The sequence below is a fragment of the Anolis sagrei genome, chromosome 1 (genome assembly GCF_037176765.1).
Source record: "Anolis sagrei isolate rAnoSag1 chromosome 1, rAnoSag1.mat, whole genome shotgun sequence".
NCBI lineage: Eukaryota > Metazoa > Chordata > Lepidosauria > Squamata > Dactyloidae > Anolis > Anolis sagrei.
In genome coordinates this window covers 78,834,510-78,859,524 of record NC_090021.1, presented here as the reverse complement: position 1 = coordinate 78,859,524, position 25,015 = coordinate 78,834,510, and the positions used below count along the sequence as shown (strand labels likewise).

At 39.6% G+C, this 25,015-nt stretch overlaps 1 protein-coding gene across 7 annotated transcripts in view; it reads right to left on the bottom strand.

Moving 5' to 3' along the window:
* NHSL1 (NHS like 1) overlaps positions 1-25,015 on the bottom strand; it is a 192,674-nt gene that overhangs the window by 92,978 nt on the left and 74,681 nt on the right. For 3 of the 7 annotated variants that reach the window (XM_060753448.2, XM_060753452.2, XM_067466459.1), the window contains exon 1: positions 22,218-23,002. The exons of the other annotated variants lie outside the window; for them this stretch is intronic. In XM_060753448.2, coding sequence (XP_060609431.2) covers positions 22,218-22,434 — 217 coding nt within the window. In that variant the 5' untranslated portion in view covers positions 22,435-23,002. Of the gene's footprint in view, positions 1-22,217; positions 23,003-25,015 lie in introns of those variants that run through there. 7 annotated transcript variants of the gene reach the window in all.

The following is a 25,015-nucleotide window of genomic DNA, read 5'->3' as shown; positions in this document are numbered from 1 at the left end:
TTGGGTTATAGATACAATTATGGCACAAAATTGTTAAATAACAGAAAACTTAAATTCGGTTAAGTTGTTGCTAAATGATTGAATATTTGGATTGACAATTTGATCTCAGACATGACCTACAACTGAATATCAATATTACAAATGTTGTCTTTTTATAATATTGTTATATAAAGATTTGTCAGAGTATTTGAAATCAACTACAGAGAAGCCCTCCTTGGAAGAAAACATTATTTTTCCTACACTGATACAGTTTTGGGTTGTTGAAGTTTTTTTGGGCTATATCAGGGGTCCACAAACTTTTTAAACACAGGGCCAGGTCACAGTCCCTCAAACTGTTGGAGGGCCGGATTATAATTTGAAAAAAAAAACCACATGAATTTCTATGCACGCTGCACATATCTTACTTGTAGTGTAAAAAACACCTAAAAACAATACAATAATTAAAATGAGTAACAATGTTAACAAATATAAACTTATTAGTATTTCAATGGGAAATATGGGCCTGCTTTTGGCTGATGAGATAGGATTGTTGTTGTTGTTGTTGTGTGCTTTCAAGTCATTTCAGACTTAGGTTGACCCTGAGTGAGGGCCGGGTAAATGACCTTGGAGGGCCGCATCCGGCCCCCAGGCCTTAGTTTGAGGACCCCTGGGCTATATGGTCATGTTCTAGAAGCATCCTCTCCTGACATTTCACCTGCATGAAAGGCACCGCAGGCTACTTCAACCAGAGAAGTCAGTCATAGCAGAGAATCTGATGAACCAACCTGGACACAGCATATTATTTGAGAAAACAGAAATTCTGAACCACTCTAACAAGCACCATGTCAGATTACACAGAGAAGCCATTGAAATCCACAAGCATGTGGACAATTGCAACAGAAAGGAGGACACCAGGGAAAAAAATCTGGCTACCAGTATTAAAAAATTCTAAAATTCTAACAGCAAAAAAAGAACAACACTCAAGCACAGGGGAACTCCAGACAAAAACAATTAGGGACAGCTGTGGCTTTTTTTGGTTTGTTTTCTTTTTGTCATGTCAGGAGTGACTTGAGAAACTGCAAGTTGCTTCTGGTTTGAGAGAATTGGTCGTCTGCAAGAATGTTGACCAGGGGACGCCTGGATGTTTTTGATGTTTTACTATCCTTGTGGGAGGCTTCTCTCATGTCCTCGCATGAGGAGCTGGAGCTGATAGAGGGAGCTCACCAACACTCTCCCCAGATTTGGATTCCTCCAGGCACTAACAAGTCACACCTAAAAACTGTCAGGCCATCAAATGCTAATCAAGGTGGCCAATTGAAACATTCACATATAGTTTCAACAGACAAGAGTTCTTTCTCCCACCCTGGATATTCCACAGATATATAAATCCAATTTTCCTAGTTTCCAACAGACCTCACAATCTCCGAGGATGCTTGCCATAGATGCAAGTGAAACATCAGGACAGAATGCTTCTAGAACATGGCCACACAGCCCGAAAAACCAACAACCACCCAGTGATTCCGGCCATGAAAGCCTTCAACAATACATTGATACAGTTTTCATTTTAGCTTCTCTATCTGCTTCCAGATATCCTCTCAGACCATCTGGGATTCAACTATACGGAAGCTTTTAAAGCAGAGAAGGCCAGGTTTTTAGGAACACAAGGCAGATCGGTCCAACATGCCAGAATAAATGTCTAAAGCATGGCAATGAATATTTTTTACCATCACACTTGGAGTTCATAAACAGGCGTCTCCAGCCCAGATCTGCTGAAATGGCAGGAGAAATATCAAGGCTTGTTGAACTGATCTTAGTGCACATTTCTATCCTGTTTCACATCTTATCAAGCAAGAGAAACAAATCTTCAATAACAAATACTATTTTTTGTTTGTTCTTGCAACAAAGTAATCAGGCAGGTTTGGTAACTGGGCTTGAGGACTTATCTGTCAATAAGGAAGCCACTCCTCAGTGTCAGGATGAGAGATGAGAAGGGGAGAGAACAATTTCACTAACTCTTGGCACCTGACAGCTGGGTGTGACAGTCTGAAAAAATCAATTTAAGACTGTCCTTTCATGCACATATGAATGAGGATTCGAACCTTGTTCTCCGTAGTCATTGTCCAGCGTTCTGACCATTGTATCATGCTGGCTCTCTAGCCTATCTCTATCCATCTTTCCTGAATATGAAAAGTCTACAACAGAGAACAGTGATGCAGATTGTGAAATATCCTCCTCCAACCACCAGTACTGCTGTGAGATGAGGCAAAATCTGCAGGGACTTCTGATCACATTGACTGGAACTACAGAATGGATTTATTTAGAGACCCAGTGTGGTGTAGTGGTTTGAGCACTGGACTATAATTCTAGAGACCATGGTTTGAAGCTCTGCTTAGTCATGGAAACTACTGTGTGACATTTGGCAAGTCACGTTTTCTCAATCTCAGAGGAAAACAAAAGCAATTCCCCTCTGAACAAATCTTTCCAAGAAAACAGTTGTGTTTGTTGTATTATTGAAGGCTTTCATGGCTGGAATCACTGGGTTGTTGTAGGTTTTCGGGCTGTATGGCAATATTTTAGAAGCATTTTCTCCTGACGTTTCACCTGCATCTATGGCAGGCATCCTCAGAGGATGTCTGACATAGATGCAGGTGAAACGTCAGGAGAAAATGCTTCTAGAACATGGACATAGAACCAGTTAGAACCAGTTATGTTAGTCATAAATTGGAAATGAAGGCATACGACAACATTTAAGATACAATCCCTTCAGGAATATGAATAACTGTGGGGTCATTCCTCTGTTGCTAAAGGAAGCTCTTTCTCTCGCAGCCTTTATTTTATTCCTGCCAGTAGACAGACTTCATTCCTGGCAGTTCAACAGAGCTGATTCAGAAAAAAACATGTTTTGTCAGTGAGTCAGTTAGGAAATAGAGTCTAGGATTGGGAACCCACTACCTATAGGCCATGTGTGGTCCACAGCCAAATGTATTGGGGTGGCAATAAATGAATGGGTACGTGAAGAATGTTTATTTATTTATTCACTAATGGGTTGCAGAAAAAAGCCATAAAAGACACAGGAGGTTGCTATGCCAAACCTTCCCTCATCATGTAGTTCCTGAAGTTTGCATTACACCTGGGAGGAGGAGCTTCTGGCAGCCAAGCAGACCAGATGGACACGAATGCTCTCCCGCATTACATCTGGGAAGTGTCACCAGGTTCAAATGCCAAGGATATATAGGGTAGTATTCTGGGTATTGAGGTAGTGTACAGCTTTACTTGAGCCCCCGGTGGCACAGTGGGTTATACCGCTGAGTTGCTGAACTTGCTGATCAAAAGACTGTCAGTATGAATCCAGGGAGGGGTGAGTTCCCACTGTTAGCCCCAGCTTCTGCCAACCTAACAGTTCGAAAACATGCAAATGTGAATAGATCAATAGGTACCTCTCCGGCGGGAAGGTAACTGTCATGCAGGTCACATGACCTTGGAGGTGTCTATGGACAATGCTGGCTTTTCAGCTTAGAAATGGAGATGAGCACCAATCCCCAGAGTCGGGCACCACTGGACTTAATGTCAGGGGAAAACCTTTACCTTTACCTTACAGCTTTACCAATATAATAATAAGAAATATTATGTAGCCATAAGAAATAAGGAAGAATATTTTCAGTATTATTGTGTATAGTGTATTTTCTGAACTGTTTTGGACCTTTTATCTTTCCTGAAGTATATGTTTCAGAAACAATTGGTCTAAAAGTCTGCATGACTACATTTCTCTTTGGATACTGTAGAGCAAATTTTTCTAACTTGAATTCGAACCGAGTTTTCCACAAGTGGCCTCTGGGTCTGGCATGACTCACGACATATTAAACAAAAAGAATCAGTTAAGCCACAGTAATAAATGGCATGAGGCCAATCCCAAGCCATGAATAAAGTTAGACTCAAGAGCAAGTCAAACAAAAGCTACAGGGCATACAGAGGGCAATACTTCATAGCGTTTGTGGCAGGTCCAGGGAGGAAATTCTCAGCTCAGTTTTCCAAATGGGTTTTGCCCAGGACATTCCCTATTTGGACAGAAAGGACAAAACTATAAAATAGTTTGAACTGGAAGCATAAAAGGAAGTTATGCAGTAAGAGACAGATTTATATTCATTTTCCTCCCCACTCCCCCCCCCCCCCCAAATTCTGTTTTGCAGTAAAAAAAGGGGGGGTTATTATACATTTTATGGTCTTTTGTCTCTCATTATTTATAAAAAGAAGACAATATAGAAAGAAAAAAATCATAATGTAACTAATGTAAAGATTAATAAAATGTTTGATTTTTACCATTTTAATTTCTCTTCTTGCTGGAATCATTTATGTAAGAGCCCTAACAGATTTTGAGAGGGGAAATAAGGTTGTTCATTACCATCATAACCTTCAAGGCTGCAAAAAACTCATGATTCAAATTGGCAGAATGCTGAATGCTGAAGCTTAAAAGAGTGGGAATCATGTCGTCTTCTACATGTTATGCTAGTAAAGGCTTCTAGGAAGTACAATACAACAACATCTGGAGGAGTAAATTAGTCCTATGCCTGGTATACAATAATGGATATCATCAAGACTATGGAGCTGATATGCTAAACCTTTGACTCAGACTCTAGCTCATCTATTATTCTACTGTCCTACTGACCCCTTTGTAAACAGCAAATGTATATTAATTAATAATACTGAATTTACTTTAAGTTCTGTATTAAATTCACGGGCCGTGGTAGCACAGTGGGTTAACCGCTAGCTGCAGAAAACTTGCCAACTGGAAGGTTGGCAGTTCAAAGTCGTGGGTTGGCGTGAGCTGCCACTGTGAGCACAAGCTTCTGCCAACCTAGCAGTTCGAAAACATGCAATGTGAGTAGATCAATAGGTACCACCTTGGCAGGAAGGTAAAAGGCACCCATGCAGCCATGCCGGCAAAACACGACCAGGCTCCAGGCTCCTTGGCATTGAGCATCACCGAGATGGAAAGGGAAACTTTTGCCTTTGTTTGTGTATTGTATAGCATTGTTATTGTATAAAAGGCATGGAATGCCTATATATGTCTAAACTGTAATCCACTCGGAGTCCCCTCAGAGAGATAGAGCGAAATATAAATGAAGTGTATTATTATTATTATTAGTAGTAGTAGTGGTGGTGGTGGTGGTGGTAGTAGTAATAAAAATGATAGCACAAGGCATTTCAGTACCACCACATAAATTACCAAGAAACTTGGATTGACTAAATATAAAACCTATATGATTTAAATCTCTGAAAAACAAAACGTTAGTATATGCATAAGAAATAAGTGATGCAACAACCTAGGCATTTCATATCACTGGTTCTTTCTTTGAAGACAGGTTTACATTTTCACCAACTCTGACTCCACCCAAAATTGCTTCCGATTCCAGCTCTGTAGCCCTGGCTATCAAAACAAAGCAATGATTACCATAGTTATTCAAAGTCAAGGAGAAAGCAATAATGGATATGAAGGTGTTCCAATCACAGCAGTCTCCCCGTTAACAAGGACTGGCTACTGTGTGGCTCCTTTGACACATGTGGCCTTTGAAGGTGTTCCAGTCACAACGAGGGGTGGCTAGTGTGTGGCTTACTTGATACATGTGGTTGTTGAATCTACATTTATGCATCCTACAAAGACCAAATTCCCCCTTTCAAATATAAACATGTTTTCAGGCAAGTTTTCCCTGAAAACCACACAGAAAATCACCTAAATGTGCAAAAGCAACCCCATCCCGTCCACTCCACACACCCTGGATAGCTCTGTTTTCTTTGGAAGTCCATATCAAAGCAGAATCAGGAAATAATGCAATATCACTTCTGGGTGCCGATCATCATATAAGAAACATAAGATAGTAAGGTCTTGTTGTTGGAGGGTGCAGCTTGGGGGACAGGGCTAGGTGGATACCTTGGCCCACAATGGGAGATGAAGGGAGAGATCAGTAAAAGTCACCTTTCTCCTTCTTCTTGATCTGCTGCCTCTGGGAGCTTGGCATTGAAAAAACACTTCTGTTCACAGAAGCTTTCATTTTGACTCAACCCCTTAGACTAGTGAAATTGGCAACCTTAGTCTTTCTCAGCCAATATAACATATCATAGGTTATTGTCCAACTGTCAGAATTGTTCATGGCTGCCTTTTCCTTATCAAGTTCTACAGCAAACCAAAATAAATAAAATTCAATACAGTAAGAGCCAAAAAAAAAAAAAAAGGAAAAGGAAAGTAAGAAACACAATGACTGTAAAATATCAGAGACACAGGAAGGCTATATAAGAACGATGGCAAAACCAAACACTCCAGCCCAGCCTCTATAAAGGCCAAAAGGCTATCAAAACAGGAAGATCTTAAGCCGCTGCAATTGAGGATGGATCACTGGACCCTTTAAGAGCCTGCTGGGCTCGGTGGCAAAAACAGTCCAGAAGGAATGGGCTTCTACACCAGCATTCCTGCTGCCTGCCTTCTGGACTACAAGACCTTCTGCCAGAAGCTAGATGTACCAGCACACTGAGCATGGCTCTTTACAATTATATGTTAAGTGTTGCCTTAATGTCTCATAATTTGTCTTTTGTGTTTATATTTTTGGATGTGTCTTTTGCTCTTTATTGTTTGTTTTTATTTCAATGTATACTGAAACCAGGGCAGCAAAACAAATTGTGCAGGGCAGAGGGAGATATGACAATGACATGGTCACATGTCCTCACAGAGGAAGGAGAGAAGGGTGTTTAATACATATCCCATCTTCCAGTCACCCTACCAGCCTGAACAACTTGGAGAGTGAGCTACAAAATCTCACCTTGCTCTTAAGTAGTGCCAGGTCACTTAAGCATAAGACACACATCATCTATGATCTCCTCAAGGATGAAGGGGCTGATCTGGCATGCTTCACTGAAACTTGGCTGGGACATGATAGTGCTCCAACCTGGGTCCAGGCCCTCCCAGCCTGATACTGTGTCAGTGAGCAAGTGAGGAAAAGTGGGTAGCTGTGGCCTATAAAGATTATGTGCCCCTTCCTGGATTTGGAGGATCTTAAGATGGTAGTCCATACACTGGTAATCTCGAGGTTAGACTTCTGCAGTGTGCTCTACATTGGGCTAACTTTGTACCAAGTTTGAAAACTCCAACTGGTTCAAAATAACGCAGCCAGATTGGTTATGGGAACATCCGGGAGTGAGCATAGCACACCTATACTAAAGTAACTCCACTGGCTGCCAATTAGTTTCCAGGCAAAGTACAAATTGTTGGTTTTGACCTTTAAAGCCCTACATGGTTTGGGTCCAGGTTACCTAAAGGATTGCCTTCTCCCATACAATTTGCTCCGCACACTGAGGTCCTCTGGGGGACATCTGCTTCAACCAGCCAGAACCCGACTGACAACCACCACAGAGGACCTTGGATCAGCTGTCAGAATTTAAAAACCATGTAAAGACCTATCTCTTCCGGCAGGCCTACCCAGCCAGTCTTTAAGGATGAATTTTAAACTCATATCATGTGCATTTTACAGAAATGCTTTGATCTGTATCTTTTAAGGAACAGAATTTTAATATGTATTTGTAGGATTTTTATAGTATTTGTGTGTTCTTAACTGTGCTGTGACCCACCTCAAACCGTGGAGAGAGGCAGGTAAGAAATAAAATTATAATTATAATTATGGCGTCGGCAGATTACCAAACTCTTCAAACAAAGTGCTGTTGCACTCAATAGGTTAATTAATCAAGAAGGAATTAAGTTTACTTGCCAAATATAATGCACTTGCTGTATTGTAATCAGGCTTTGGGGGGTTTTTTGGGGGGGGGGGGTATCTGTGCAGATATGTTAAAACATACTACCGTTTTCAAAAATCAGGATTGTCCCTTCATGAAGCCTTGCCCTAATAAAAAAGTCAAGTAGTTGTTCAACAGAAAGCTATATCCTAAACATGGTAGAATTATGATTTTATTCCAAGTTTTGATCTGCATTTAACATGGCTCTACATTGTTCTATGTCAGAGGTGGGGAACGCCTTGCCCTTGGGCTTCATGGCATGTCCTCAGGCTCTCCTCAAGACTAATTTCAAAAGACTTCTGCAAATTATCACTTCCGTTCCCTCTTCAGTAGCCTACTATATGGAGTGGAAAAAGAAAATGGGGTGGGGAAGGAAAAAGGAGTTATTAGCTCTTTTCTTAACCTACATTTTTGCATCTGTCCAACACTTATCAGCCTCCCAAGTTGACCCATGTATCCTCTTCAGGTTGACTGTTCAACATTATGCAGCTTCCTGCAGAAGGGCATTTGGATGCACAGCTAAGACTGTCAGATGAAAGATTAGAACCTGATAGCATCCAACAATTACTGTTCTATCTGATGCTGTAGAGATTCAGGACAGTGTATTACAAATTTTGTATTGTGTCTTGCCTCGGATGAATTGTTAGAATAATGTTATTGTGGTGAGGAAATGTATCAAATGTGAAAATTCTGCCCAAACTATAAATTTGCAAAAAATAACAAAACATGAAAATTCAAATGAAAGCCTACTTACATGACTAACAACTGATAGGGATTTGGATATTCATGTAGGGTGATGGTGGAAAGGGCTAACTTCAAACCAAAAAGGCAAGGCTCATTTTTGTCAAGACAGGAAGGCAAAACACAAGGGAGAGAAGGAAGGAGACAGCAGCCATCATTTGAGATTTATACCAGTGGCAATAAACCGTTTCCTTTGCCCTAGGGATGGTCAGCAGGTGCAGCTCATCAGGCAAAGTAAATTATTGCGCCTGGCTGTGCTGTCTTCCAGCAGGGGAACGTGATTTAAGTTGGTAATCATTAAATCACTCCTGCCAATTTGAAAACATGATGCCTTAACCCATAACTAATGGACACTGTCACAAGTTGGATGGTGGGCCACAAACATACATCAGAAGAATAACTAACCCTGTATTTTCTTTAAAAAGTTAAAACACAGCAAATGATATGAAAGATTTAAATGCTGTGTTCAGTTGTTGAATATAGTTGTTCATATTAGTCTCAATGGATCTACTTCTCAATGAAGAGCATAGCATGTTCTGAAGAAATAACCTCTCCAATTATCTTTAGGTCTTTAGGCCATAAGTCATTGCTATTATACATTTAAAACAACGAGTTCTGATTTCCCAAAAATATACTGTGACTTATTTTGTAAATAATCTATAAGGAAATTAAGTTTACTTGACAAATGTAATGTACTTGCTATATTGTAATCAAACTTCAGTTATTTTTTATGCAACTGGCCTTTAAAAAAATTGACTTAGTGCTTTATATAAATTGGGTCTATGGTTGTGTTTATCTACCAACTGATAAACCAGAAGTCCTATCGTAATAAATAACAAAATATGAATGATAGTGGTGCAACCTACACATCAGACCAAGCAAACAAACCAGAAAGGGGAGCTAATGGGATGCCAATGGCAAGAGTGTCAAAACAAGTAAGCATCCAGAAACTGCCTTGAATAAGGGTTTCCTGTCTGCCTATATGTCCTGGCTTATTTGGGCACACCATTATTCCTAGTTCAGACATCACTAAGGTCTCCCTACTTGGTTTACCAACTTGCAAGGAGAACTCAATAGGCTGCATAAACCACCACACACTTTATGTTCAGATATTCTCAGTGTCTCCTGTATTAATATCACTGTAAACCCCACTTCCTTTAGACCTGTGGTCTCTGGACCACGGGTGGTCTGCAAGAACGAAAATATGGTCTGCAGCCTCACCATTACTATACTGTTGCCTCAAAACCACACAGCAACGAGAACGACTGTGCTGAGGCAACGGAGATGTGAGAAGGGCAGAGATTACTACTACCACATCAGCTCTAGATTATTAAATATGGTTTTCTGTAGGCAAGCAGATGGTGACTACTGGATGACATATGTTCTGTATCAGAAACTAGAGCTGATGTGGTCTATCCAATGCCATTTTCTGAATCAGCACCCCAAATAGCCAAACTGAATCTAAATTTGACCAAAAACTGATTTGTAACCCTTTTGGTACTATTGTTGGAGAGTGATCCCTGGACAAAGTGGTCCTTGGTCAAGTAGTCCCTGGTCAAAAAAAAGGTTGGGGCCACTGCTTTAGACAGCAGAGGAAAAGTTTATCCAAACAAGTAAGAGCATAAAGGGCAAAAACACTGTACATCAGAGAAACACCCAGCATTTTGTTCACACAGTGGCCACTCAGATGCCTATGGCAAGTGCATCAGCAGAAAATTTGTCCAACAGCATGCTCTGTCTTATATTCCCCAACAAGTGATATACAGAGCATACTGCCTCTGATATTACATATAACATACTGAGTCTGGCTAGCAACCATTGTTAGACCTAATCTAAAATTGTGTAGTATGTGCCGGGGAAAGCATTTAATTTCATTGTACCATGTACAATGACAATACAGTTATTCTATTCTATTAATTTATCATTTAACAAAGATTCCAATTGTTTTCCTATCCATCTGAGAAAACATGGGTTCACTCCATTCAGCATTAACAAATGACTTGTCTGACAAAAGGTACAGTTAACAAGGCAACTTGGTTTTTTTTAAGGCACAAAAGGCTTCGTTTCATATGTGACATTTCAACACAAATGCGGTAAACATAGAAAAGCCCCATGAGGGAAATTAATCTGGCCATGGAGTTCTACCTTGTTTTTAATAAACCACCCAGTATCGGATACTTGGAAAAAACATCGGACAAGGTGCACCTTTATCTTTATCCGAAATACTTCTTATGTTCCTAAGCAAGAATGCAACATTAGAATCACTCATTACACTAAATACGTATCTATTTATGCCAAAACTGGTAAGTTTAATACATATCAGTGGAATGTGAGTTCTCTACTTTTAAAAAGAAAATGGTGCAACTATCAAGTCACTTCAGAGTAAGTTACCAGATTTTTTAGGAATGCCTTGGTTACATGTTGTCTAGTTGTCTAGAAACACATTAAATAATCAAGAACAGCAAACATAGACTATAAGATGACCTTGTGAAAACTGCCTCTAAGGGAAGTGGAGTTTACATTTTAAAATAATAAAAAAGCAATTACACAACTATTCAAAGAAAGTATAAAACAGGATGGTTTAATCACTCTTGTTGTTGTTCATTCGGTCAGTCATTTCCGACTCTTCGTGACTTCATGGACCAGCCCACGCCAGAGTTCCCTGTCGGTTGTCACCACCCCCAGCTCCTTCAAGGTCAATCCAGTCACTTCAAGGATGCCATCCATCCATCTTGCCCTTGGTTGGCCCCTCTTCCTTTTTCTTTCCATTTTCCCCAGCATCATACTCTTCTCTAAGCTTTCCTTTCTTCTCATGATGTGGCCAAAGTACTTCATCTTGGCCGCTACTATCCTTTCCTCCAATGAGCAGTCAGGCTTTATTTCTTGAAGTAAGGACTAGTTGGATCTTCTCGCTGTCCAAGGCACTCTCAGAACTTTCCTCCAGCACCACGGTTCAAAAGCATCTGTCTTCCTTCGCTCAGCCTTCCTTATGGTCCAGCTCTCACATCCGTAGGTGACTATGGGGAATACATTGTTTTAACTATGCGGATCTTTGTTGCCAGTGTGATGTCTCTACTCTTCACTATCTTATCGAGATTGGTCATTGCTCTCCTCCCAAGAAGTAAGTGTCTCCTGATTAATCACTCTACATAGCAGTTGTACTAGTTTACTCCTAATTATGGCAACTTGTATGATTGTTGCCCACTGCAAAGATTGGACATATCCAAAATAAATTAAACAGGAATACACCCAAGAAGATTCACTAATACAAATGTCAAGATGGTTAAAGCTAAAGCCATAATGCACATGATATCTGTGAGACTTTTGAAAGCAACTGGTAATATATTCAAATATTTTGTTTATCCAGAAATTTCTAACCTATATTTAGCATCCATTGTCTACTTATGGCAGCCAAGAATGTAAAATAATAATATCAAATAAAAATGAATTCAGTATAAATACCATAAGAGTAGAAAAGAGATGGTAGCTACCTATAAAACACAAGTTAGGGTTTCTAGAATGCTAGTGCCCTCTGTAATGTTCTTAAAGGCACCAGGTCCTGTCTGATCCTGAAAGCAAAGCAGGGTCTGCCTTGGTTAGTGCTTAGATGGAAGACTGCCAACAAATACTAGGTGCTGTGGGACATATTTCTGAGGAAAGAACTGGGAAAATCACCTCTGAGTATTCCTTCCCTAAGAAAACTCCATGAAATTCATGAGGTTGCTATAAGTCAACAGATGACTTGTAGGCACATATGCAACTTCCATTTAAATAATTAACAGGGAGAACGTATTAACAGCTTTATTTCTAAAACTACAAGAAATAAAGTACTGACTTTGCTACTTCAGTTCAGAAACTTTTTTTCCAAGCACCTTCCAAATTTAGCACACTGATAACAGTCCAAATCAAGACCAAAATATAATCCTTAAAGACACCAGAAGGCTATCCTCTAGTTTTAGCATGTTCAAGTTACCATTTGTTGTTGAAACAATATAATTATCTAAACTATCCATGTGATTATGGCATTGCATACCAAACCACACGTAGTTATTACTTTGGAATTTGAAGCAATTGCTAGCATTAAACTGAGTTGGATATCTACATCAGATGGGTGTGTACCCACAAGAGGGAGTGCAGCACAAAATATACCATATTGTGCTGATTTTTTTTTCAGAAGAATCGTAATGGCAGTTTTATAATTCAGTTTATGGTTGATATTTAGAGTCTATGACTTTTGGTTGATATTTAGAGTCTATGACTAATCAAGGCCTTCACAAGGTCTTCCCTGCAGCACATAAGGCAGGCCTTTCACCAGTTTTGGTAGAATGCATGGCATGCAATGACCGAGCAATGTTTCTTTATGGTGCATTGCCCATCTTCAGATAGCAGCATCCAAGACACAATTGTGGAAAGGATTACCAGTTTGGTCATACAATGGGTCTCGGCCACTCTCTTCCCAGTCTGCTGCCCAATGAACAGGACAAACTTCATTAACCCATCCAATTTCAGTTTTGAAGAAGGCAATATACTTATCAAAATGTCCAAAATCCAGTATTTGGGGGATCTGATAAGCCACCATTTTATTTCATGTCATACCAAGAAACCAATTTAAGCTCTCACTACATTGTAAGCCATTATATAATTCTAATTTACATAAAATATTTGCAGCAAAAGCTTAAATTATGGTTCCTAGAACAAATGCAAAATAATGTTGTGGTTCAAATGACTGAGATAAAGTATACAAAACAAAAACAGAAGGGAAGGAGAGTACAAGGAGACAATACTTGGTTCCAGCCAATAAGCTATTTACTAGACTGAGCATATTATTATTATTATTATTATTATTATTATTATCTTTATTTATACCCCGCAAAATCTCCTGAAGGACTCGATGTGGCTTACACAGGCCAAGGCCGCCAACAAACAACAACAAACACCATCCCTAAAACAGCATAGAGTGTCTGGTAGGAGGTCACCAGATCTTTACAAAACAAAAACACAATTTATGTCTATACTCCCAATGTACAATGTACTCTCACCTCATTCATTGGATGTTTTATCATTATGATTAAATTACTAAATTAAAGCTGGGAGATATCACATTCGCCAACATAGGACCACGGTGATACTTAAAAGGATACAATTTTAAAGAAAATCTGCATTATTAATAGAGGAGACTATCCTATGGATCCTATGTGGAGCCCCCGGTGGCGTAGTGGGTTAAAGCACTGAGCTGCTGAGCTTGTTGATCGAAAGGTTGCAGGTTCGATTCTGGGGAGTGGCGTGAGCTTCCGCTGTCAGCCCTAGCTTCTGCCAACCTAGCAGTTCGAAAACATGCAAATGTGAGTAGATCAATAGGTACCGCTCCGGCGGGAAGGAAACGGCGCTCCATGCAGTCATGCCGGCCACATGACTTTGGAGGTGTCTATGGACAACACCGGCTCTTCAGCTTTGAAATGGAGATGAGCAGGGGACAACCTTTACCTTTTTACCTATCCTATGTATCTATCTTGAAAAAGGCTGAACCATTCCTCTTTTATTTTAATACTTATAATTGTGTTCACTTTCCTGGTCAGTCTACTATCAAGCAGCCAGTTACTTAAGTTCTTTTAATTGTGATAAAAAAAACTTATAAATGTTCCCTCTGAATTGTGTTCCATACTATTTACAGGTGAGACATGTTTCTGTGGACCTCTTTCAAAAAAAAAAAAAGGACCAATGCAAAGAAACCACCAACACTGTACTGACACACCTCTGTTAACAAAGTTTCTGAAAATGAAGCTTCTTTTTACAGTCTTTTAATGTCTTCCCAGCACCACATTTTTCCTGCTGTCTCATTCAAAGGTTTTAAGCACTACCAGCACTGGGAGAATAGTAAAGAAATGCTAAAGAAAATAGATTTTCATTGTCAGGTTGCAGCAGGCTATCTACAGTAAACAATGCAATGGAGCTTAAAGTGGAGGAAATATTCATTTAGCCAATCCTATTTTAGCTGTGCCAGCCTACAACAAGAAAGGTAAACAGCAGCCCCCTCAAGAATCCCTTATGAGGCACACTGCCATTTGGGTTTGGTCATCAAAATGAAAATCACAGGGAAGATAAAGGCTGGTGAAAGAAAAAAAATCCCCAGGTGCACTTTGGGAAGGAGTCTGAAAGTAGTCTCCAGAAGGATGAAAATATCTTTGTTTACCTATGCAAGCCATATCTGCAGAAATCTGCTGAAACGTATGGAATACCTCTTTGTTTTGTGGTGTAGAAATGTATCCCTATTCTTTATAGATTATTTTTGTCTCTCATATCAAAAGTAGTCCTCAAGAACTCTAAGGTACATCATATAATTCTCCAAACTACATTCAGTTTTGGAAAATATGTGGGGAGATTGGTTGATGCCTCCACCTTCACGAAGAATGCCAAACAGTTCTGGAACATGGCTCATAGTCAGGAATTTCTTCCCATTAGCCCTAAAGCTGCATTTCCTCATAAGTTTGAATCAAACCATCCTTAAGCACACAGACATTCAGTATATATCTGGAAGTTTTCCAAGCAAGCTGAACAGCAGTGGGAAGATAAAGATTTTAAAGCATAACTGTGAGCAAGCTCAATGAGTGCATACAACAAGCAAGGAATCCCAGTTTTTAAAAAGTAAAAGCATAAGATATCTGTTCACCTCAATTGTGCAATCCTTTCATGTTTCCAATCACAATCCAATCAAATGCAGATCCATTTAACTATGAATGTGTGTGTGTGTTTTCGTTTAGGGTTATCCACATTACAGTTATTGTCAGATTTCCTTTGCCTCTTAATTGAATATCTTGTATTTATTCTTTATTTATTTTGGAAATTTCTATACCGCCTTTCTCCCAGCGGACCCAAGGTGGCTCACAACAACTTTAAACTATACAATGTAAGATAAAACCATTGATTAAAACAAACCAAAGAGCTATATAAATGCCCCATAGCATCATCTATCTTATAGACAATTAAAATTAAATTAAATTGAAATCCATCTAAAATTCCCATATGGCAATAAAGTGCTAGGCTTAGGTTAAGATCCAATTAAAAGATGTTTCAAACAGAAAGGACGTTGCTCCTTTTCTAAATGACATGAGGGTGGGAGCTGATCTGATTTCTTCCATCAGTACTGTTACACTGTTATATACTATTCTTTAGTTTTTTATATTTAAAAATCCTATACTGTTCCATTGTTTGGGGGGGGGGGTGTTACACGGAGTTGTTATAATTGCTTATCATGCACCCACCATTACAATAACTCCTCTTGTTTTTACCTATTAGCCTCACAGATGCCCCAATGTCATCTGTCACTGATGCAAAGAAAAGTCTAATAAATGTTGCAACTCTCAGGATGCACCTACACTGCAAAATTAATGCTGTCTGACATCACTTTAACCACTATGGCTCAATGATGTGGAATTCCAACAGGGACCGCCTTCCACCTGGAAACCGATGCTCTCACTGCGGGAGAACTTGCGGATCAAGAATAGGGCTCCACAGCCACCTACGAACCTGCCATCAAGACACCAGATTTGGAGGACCATCATCCTAAGGCTACAAGGGATCACATAAGTAAGTATAGTACAGTGTAGATCTATCCTCAATTACAATAATCAAACAAGGAGAGTGGAATCAGAATTAAAACACAATCCAGTGGAACAAGAAAGATACTTAGAATGATATATATTAGCAATACGCGTGATTCTAAGCCTTCAGAATAAAAGTATATTCTTTATTATTGTGCTGCATATCCTTTTTACTCCAACCAGTTCCAAAGGACTACTTTATCATAAAAAGTCCAGACCTTCCTCCCTATGTCCTACAGATCTGATCAGTTTACATGTATGAAATAACCCGAGATGAAGAACACAAGTCTTGAAATGATTTTAGGTTCCAAGTAGACAGAAATTACTTTAATTGTTTAATTGTTCTCAATTTTTAAGCATCAAGATAGAAACAAGATGGAAAAGAATACAAATTGATGAGCAAAAGCTTTTGTCTGAAGGAGGGGGAAGACTAATACTTAAGATATTAGAAACTTTCCTCCACCATCTAAACCACATGTGTCAAGGGCAAGGGCCATAGGCCGAATCTGGTCCACCACGTCATTTTAGGTGGCCTGTAAGTCTTTCAATTCCAGGGAAACATAGCTGCATTTATATAATCTTACAATTGAAAGTGACCTTTTGAAGGCACCATATTGTTGATGTGGCCCTTGGTAAAACTAAGTTTGACACCCCTGGTCTAAAACTATTCTTTTTAATGAACACTGACAAAAATAAATAAACAACCTGAACTGGTATCTCATATATACGTTACTGTTGTTTCGCTTTTGTGTAAACTAGCATATAATAAAGGAAGTAATGTCTAAAATAAAACAAATAATAACCTTGCAATACTCCAGTAAATTTAACGTGGCATTTATATTAATGTAGACAAATGCTGTAACATGTGGAAGTAATCATCGTTCAAGTTTTACAGCCATAGAAAATAAAACTTTTCCAACTTCATTATTAATATTGTTTGGGGACTTGGGCATTTAAACACACTAAAATAAATATACCACAATAGGCACAAAAATATGTCCCTCTTTTCCAAATGGTTTTCTCTGAAATACGTTATAAAAACTTTGAATTCTAGAGGTCTATAGACATGTCCTGTTCCCAGCTTATTCATATCCATTATCACCTATTCATACCCATTCAGCAATATATTTCAATTTTCAACCATCATTCCTTCACAAAACTTTTGCAAGCTTTACTGAGTTCCCACTGTTGGAAGCAGTATACAGCCTCTCATGCAGTTTTCCACATATGTTTTCCACATGTCATTTGAAATTTGGTGTTGGAGATTAATTCTATAGATACTGTGTACAGTTTTAAAAGACAAATAAATTGGTCCAAATCAAGAACAAGTCTCAACTACCCCTAGAAGCCAAGATGATTAAATTAAGGCTGTTACATTTTACACATAGCAGGGGAAGTCATGATTCATTAGAAAAGACCATATTGCTTGGTCTAGAATAGAAGACAGAAGGAAAAAAGAAGACTGCATTCCAGATGGATAGACTCCATTAATGAATCCCTAGTACTGAGTCTGCAAGACCTGAACAAGGCTGTTGATCATAAGGTGACTCAAAGGTCTCTCATTCACAGGGTCACCATAAGTTGAAGCTGACTTGAACAAAAAACCATATGTACTTGAATAGCATTTACATTAACGGGGGATACTATTCAACCCATAATAAGAACACCTGTGGCTATTTTCACAGATCCCAGAGCCCATCAAAGATCTACATTGCTGAATTTCAATTGGCAATACATGCCAAGTTCCAGGAGTAAACTACTAAAGATCTTTAAAACAAGTAGATAATGCTTGCCTTAATCGTTTGCTTGTTGTTTACTTTCAATGGCCCAGAAACTGGAGGTAGGAATTAAACCTCAAAGCTTACCCGATTTAGGTACGTTACAATTTTTGGTGATTTTTCCACACAAGTATTACTACATATGACATCTGCAGGGAGTAGTCTTTAAAAGTTTGAAGCTATTTATTATAATTGAAACATCTTAAAAGCATGCCATCATTCCAAAATCTAACCACCAACTGCTTTTAACTGCACAGGCTCCAGTGACTACTTCTAGGTTTTTAGAATGACCTACTATGTCCCTCCCCCACTCCTCACTTTTTAAAAATGCTCTGAAATCTCTATTATTACAAGTGATTCAAGCTTTTATAGTTGCTGTCCAATTACAGGAGGAAATGGGTCTCTCTTCCCACCCCTTACTGTGCCCTGTACAATGGCAGTCTTTATTTGATATAAGTCGAGTGTACAATAATGCCACAATCACAACCAATTCACTATGTTCACCCCCCCCCTTCCTTTCACCCCATTACTGCCTGACTGTGTGAACTCTCATTAACAGAAAAACTAGCTCTTGCAAAGAAAGTCTAGTGGAAATGTCATGAACAAGAGAGGACCTACATCTTTATAGAGCCAACAATATATATAACACACTGATACACTAAAACATCATACTTTCCAATTCTTTCATCCAATTAAAATTAAAACAAATGAGTCAGCTGATAACCAAAGATCTTCAAACAATTTTGGAAGTTGTGGGAAGCAGGCATTTTCAAGAAAAAAAAGTAACATCTGGATAATACCCTCATAACACTCCAGCCCATCTGAATTAAACTCTCTCCTATTTTCTGCTGCTCCTCATTTTCTTTCACTTGGCCTTAAATGGAAACTATTGTGTATTTTTGTCCTACATAATACAAAGCTGGTTGAACACGAACTATATCTGCCAAAAATAATAATAATAAAGAGAACACTGACTGCCAGTATCCTTCCAATGGTTACATGCTCTCTTAAGAACTGCTTTAAACCCAAGGACAATATGACAGCTACACTCATTAGCTCAGTCTAAGTAAGCGCTTCTAAAAACAGGCAATTTATTATCTTTCCCCAGATAATATTGTGGAAGGGGAAATATACCTTCCTTTGTTCTTCAGTGGCAAGGAGGCTTCACAATGAAGAGTAGAGTGAGTGCTTGTTCTTCTAACTTCCACACCTTAAAAAGCCCAACCTGCAACTGAACACCTCCATAATTCTTTAAAAAGGGAAACATCTGACATTTCTTCTGAGGTCACCAGAGTGGCTTTTTTTCATTTTACCCTCTCAACAACTTTCTAAGGTAAATTATGCCAAGAAGTGATCGGTTGCTATAATTTATGGCTATGCAGTAATTTGAACTTCAGATTCAATTGTCAGTGTCCAACACCCTGGACCAAATATCACCAGGCTAACTCTGACCAACATGTGAGGGAACAAGTGTATATTTTAAAGTGGAAATAATTTCGCATCCCATTTGTTTAGTTTAGTAAGTCCTCCAACTCTCACCTAGAGTAGCTGTTCTGTCTCCACTTAGATCTAATCCTAAAAATTACTTTACATGGCCTTTTCACACAACACCACTACAATTTCATTTCACCCATCATGGTTACATCTCCTGGAATTTGTAGTTTGGTGAGACCCTTCTATCTGGTTGAGAATTCAAACTTGTTGTGTGTCATCAAGTTGTTTCAAGTTGTAGCAACTCAAAGGCAATGTTATCATGGGGTTGACTTGGCAATGTGTGTTCACAGGAAATTCGCCTTTATCTTCCTCTGATTCTAGGAGAGTCACCTTAAAGCTCTTTCACCAGAATGTCCTGAGTTCACAGACAGACATTATGAAGCAATCATACAAGGAAACAAGATAACATTAGTCACCCACCACCTTTTTTCTGGTGCTGAATCAGTGCACAGGGCCCAACACAAGCTTAGGATCCTTGTGTGGGCACACCCAGGAAAAGCTGTGATCTTCTTTGTAACATTTCCATATGCAGGCCCTTTTCACTATTCCAAACAAGAGTTGCAAAACACAGACCATGGAAACATAGTAGCCAAACAACTGCTAAGCAAGAAATCCTTACCTAGTTGCAGCCTTCATATTTACACTTTATAGCTATCGTGTTTACCTTGATTTGACTTTAGACTCAATAGTTCTAAGCAAACAGTAGCACTTAGATGGAACTGTTCCTGAAACAGCACAGTTCATTTGTAATGGATTACAGTATACAGAGCATACCAAAAAAAAAGCAAGTCTTGTCTGGTAGTACTCTCTTTTTATGGATCTCCAGGTCACTTTATGGTCACCACCAACAGTGGTCTTTGTACATTTCCCTCCCAGAGCCCCAGAGTTTTGAAGCTCTGACCAAACACCACTCCAGACCTGCCAGAACTTTAAAACACTTTTCAACTTCCAAATGTAAACATGGCCTAGGGCAGTTCATGATAAGAGTACATAATTGAGTTGTTAGCTTCACATGAAGGGGGAGAATGCAAGCAATTTTAACTAGCCTTTAAAAGTCTAAATTTTGCATGATTTCTGGGGTTTGGCTGAATTGACATATATGGTTTTAAGAGGAGAACACTCAATATAATTAAAGGGTGTTTCCCTTCTATGTTCCTTTTACTGCAACCATGTCTTATGAAAATCACATTGAAAGGTTTTGGACTATGTCAGGGCTTGAAATTACAGGTCTGATTTCATATATCTCAATCTCTGCTTGTCTTTCTCTTGTCCACAAGCCCTGACAACAGGACTTCAAAACAGAAGAAGAAGAAGGGGAACTAGACCACAGAAATATCTGGATGGGATGCAGCATATGAGAATTATTTTGGGAACTGAATTATGCTGTTTCCTGGCACTTTTACCATATGACCAATTTAAGTGTAGAATACAAAAAACAAAATCCAACATGGCAAACTTGGACCCATCCTCAAGTTGCCTATGTAGAGATGTCTAAAAAACATACCTTGTTTTTCATGAGAAAAGCTTTCAAAACCTCTTAGCACTATTGGGATATTTTTTCATTAAGTTTATATAGTTTCTAGGATTTCTAATTAAAATGCCAACAAGAGTCTGCAAGAGAATTGTCATCTGTTAAGAATACAGGGTGAATACAGTATATTATAAAAGAAGAAGAAAAGGGGGGAGGATATGCGACAATAAGTAATTCATTGGATTATGATGATGATGATATGTTCTTTCATGATATGCCAGAATAGATAATGATTACTTCAATATGCAGTAAAATCCTGTTTATCTGTACTTCCAAGTCCTGACTAAATATGGGTTTGCTTTATGTAAGGTGAAAAACAAAGCGACTGATTACCCTTAAGTAGAAAGCATATTTGGCTGGAGGAAAGGAACATCCAATGTTGGAAGCAGATATTCAGAAAAAGAAAGGGTGATGATGTCAATCGCTCCAGCAATTCCCCTGCTCCTTGTGAGGGAAAATATAACTAAGGCTAGAATGCAATGGAGCTGCAGGACACATAGTGATTAGTTACGTGGGCATATACTATAGAGATGCATATATCACTTTATATAGATGACAACAAGACTAAATGCTATGTTCCATCCATGTTATAGTGCATAGCTATTCAGTGGTTATTGCATGGCCTGATGCCAGCCCACAAGACCCCAAGTTGCCTGTCCACAGCAAGTTTCCAGAACAGAAAGAAATTGCTGTAGTCAATGGGCACATATACATTAATGATATCTGGCACATAAGAAAAAAATATTGCTAGCCCCTCTTATCAGCCTATAATGAAAACCATTTATGCAATACAATAGAAGTAGACCAACACCCATTATTGCACATCCATGTACCCACGTTCTAGCACATTCCTTTCCCTTTCAACAAGTGAAGAAAGAAAAGTTCCCCCCTTGTTTTGTGTGAATCTTAGCCATATACATATGCTCTAACCCTTTCTTTGAAGATGTTTGGATAGCAGAAGTCCTTTGTAAAATTAATCCTCCACCTCCCCTTTCAACCTTTCCCCATCCACATAGAATTTATGTGAAATTTCTACTGGGTCATCACAATACAAACTGCCGTATTAAAACATACTGAGATGAGAATATGTCTCCTATGAGTAAGATTCCTAAGGTCAATTGTTCTTAGTACCTTCCTGCAAAGCAGTAGGACATGCTGTAAGGAAACACTTGTCACAGAGTCCAAAAGGTCAAATGAAAGGCAGGTTGTGGAGAAAGTGGAAAGAATGGGAAACGATTTAATAAAGAAAAAATCATTCACAACAATGACATTTAAATAAGCAAAAATGCATTGAAAACCCATAATGAACAAAATGATCACCATTTCTGTGCTGTGGTCTGTAGATCCAGCTTTCATCTTCGTCCATTTGCTGTCCACATATAGATGTAAGTTCGCCATCACTACGAAATAACCTTTTTGTCTGCTTGGACAGAGTAGAGAAGTTTATCCAGCTCACAGCACGTGAAAGAGATCCCGAATTAGCTTTAAACCGGAATGACTTTGAGGCAGTCTCCTTTTTCATTTTCTCCAAAACCATCCAAAGTGTACAACTTTGAAAACAATCTGGTCGCTTTCCTTTTTCTCTGTGATTTTCCTTTAGGCTCAACGAAAACCCTCACTCTGTTTAAGCCACATGGAGCAAAGAATAAAGTAGCTGCGCTTGTACGATTCTCAAGAGGGTGTTGGTGCCTACAGGACTTTGTAAGCTGCCAAGCAAAACACAAAGTGGAAGCAAAAAAACCAGAAGGGTACACTGAAAACAACAGTCATAAAAGCAGATTAGGATTGCATGGTGCAATACAGATGTATACAGCTTTAACCTTTCTTCCAGTTTTCATTAAAAGTCCATCTCTTCTTCCCAGCATCATTCTCCACTAATTCTGTCCTTTCTTCTATCAGGTACAAAAAAACAAAGGCTCCTTGAATCAGGAAGACATACACGCTGCTAACAAGTTGCCAGACCAGGATATAAATTAAAACGGCACCCTCCTTTCCCTGGGAAAATGGCAGCGCCTCTCTGGTTCCTAAGAGCATCCATCCTGCTTGCCCCTTTAATGAAAAGCCCAGCGAAGGATCTCCAGAAAGATTCTCTTTAACAATAAAAGAGGCTGCCTGGGTGTAGCTATCAGTTAGGATTAGGGCGAAATATGATAGGCTCCCTCTGCAAAAGGCATGGCTACAGAGGCAGCAAACTCCTCCTTTCCACGGCAGGGAGCAAATAGCAGAACAAACTTTTGAGCCAGGAACACAGAGAAGTAAGATAACTCAAGGGCACTTCATTCGACTTCCAACCGAAGCCATAAAAACAAACCCTCATGAATTAAACAGCCCATAATGTTTAATGTCAGGGTTACATTACACAAATCTTGATAAACCTGTGAATCAGTGCTAGTTTTACTGGTAATGAGAACAAGAAGTATAAACAAACAATAAGTTTTCAACAAACAACTGGAAATGTTTCCTCTCATAAGTTTCACTATTGTTAATCCAACTATCAGTGACAACATTTCAGATAGATTGTTTCAACCATTTCACTTTTCATTGTAACAGTATACAACCAGCACAGCCACATTTTTTTATTTAGAACGAAATCTTATCAATAAAGCAAATGTATTACTGAATGAAGCTACAGACTAACGCTGAAAACCAGTGGAAACACAACAAAACAAAGTTCTGAAACTGCAAAAGAAAACGACATCAAGAGTCAATGTTTTCACTAACTGGCTACTTTTGAGAATTTGGGAGTCACAACAAAAATTGAAAAGGATAATCTAGGTCAACAATCTCCTGAAGAATCTCCAGACTATGTATGATAGCTTAGTTCCCTCAATTCACATAACCTAGAAATCATCAATTTGTGCAAAACCATTTCCAGAGACATTGCCCTTTTAAAGTCAAAACAACATATAATATTGTGAAAGTTGCTGTCAGGGTACAGAATAGCTGCTGTGTATATGTACCTTTCAGGAGCCCCTGATAGTGCACTGTCACCTTGTCGTGGTGAGGGGGCTTGCGCGTTCCAATGAACCTGTAGGCACAACAACTGGAGTCGTGCACTCCCAGGAGTGGCCGCGGGGGAGGTTCCAGAACAAGCACAGTCCGAAGACCCAAAGACCTCAACGGCGGAGCAGGCGGAGGATAACATGGCACATGTTACAACGGCTGCGAAGGCAGAAGAAGGCTGCAACAGACTGAGAAGCCACGGTCATTGTGTTAAACTACATCACCAGTGGAACCTCACTCTGTGAAGTCTGTGTGTTGATCAGTTGTGCACTGACCTCCACACATTAAAAAAAAACCCACGCACAGGCGTCTTCCAAAGAAAATAAAAACCAAGCAACCAAAGTCCCATGGCGATCAGCGAGTGGCGACGGGGGCAGGACTGTGAAATCTGGAAGCCCCTAGTCACAGACTGGCACATGGGCGGTGGGTACGGACTCAGTCGTTCTACCGCAAGGTCCGAGGCAGTTGAGTAGTTCGGCAGCTGTATCCGCGACTGAGCAGCCCTATTGAGGACCCACTCTGCTCACCCCACATGGGGAGGGGGCTAGAAAAGGTGCCCTAAACATAGTCTGCCTCACTTATCCCTGACTGGACAAACAAAGCCAGTGGACCAGATGGGATCCCTGCTGAAATCTTTAAAGAGGGAGGACCTGAGCTGACACACCAACTCCACCAGCTCATAGAAAAAGTGTGGGTGACTGAGAAAATCCCAGCAGATTTCAAGGACGCCACCATCATCACCCTCTTCAAAAAAGGGGAAAGAACAGACTGCGGAAACTATCGAGGTATCTCCCTTCTAACCTCCGCTGGGAAAATCCTCGAAAGAATCCTTGCAAACCGCCTTCTGCCCCTCTCAGAAGACACCCTCCCAGAATCCCAGAACGGCTTCCGCCCCTCCAGAGGAACAGTGGACATGATCTTCACTGCAAGACAGCTCCAAGAAAAATGCAGAGAACAAAACCAACCTCTGTACATGGCATTCATCGACCTTGCAAAGGCATTCGACACAGTGAATCGCAGCGCTCTCTGGACCATCCTCCACAAAATCGGGTGCCCAAACAAATTTGTGAACATCCTGCGGCTCCTCCACGATGACATGATGGCAACAGTCTTGG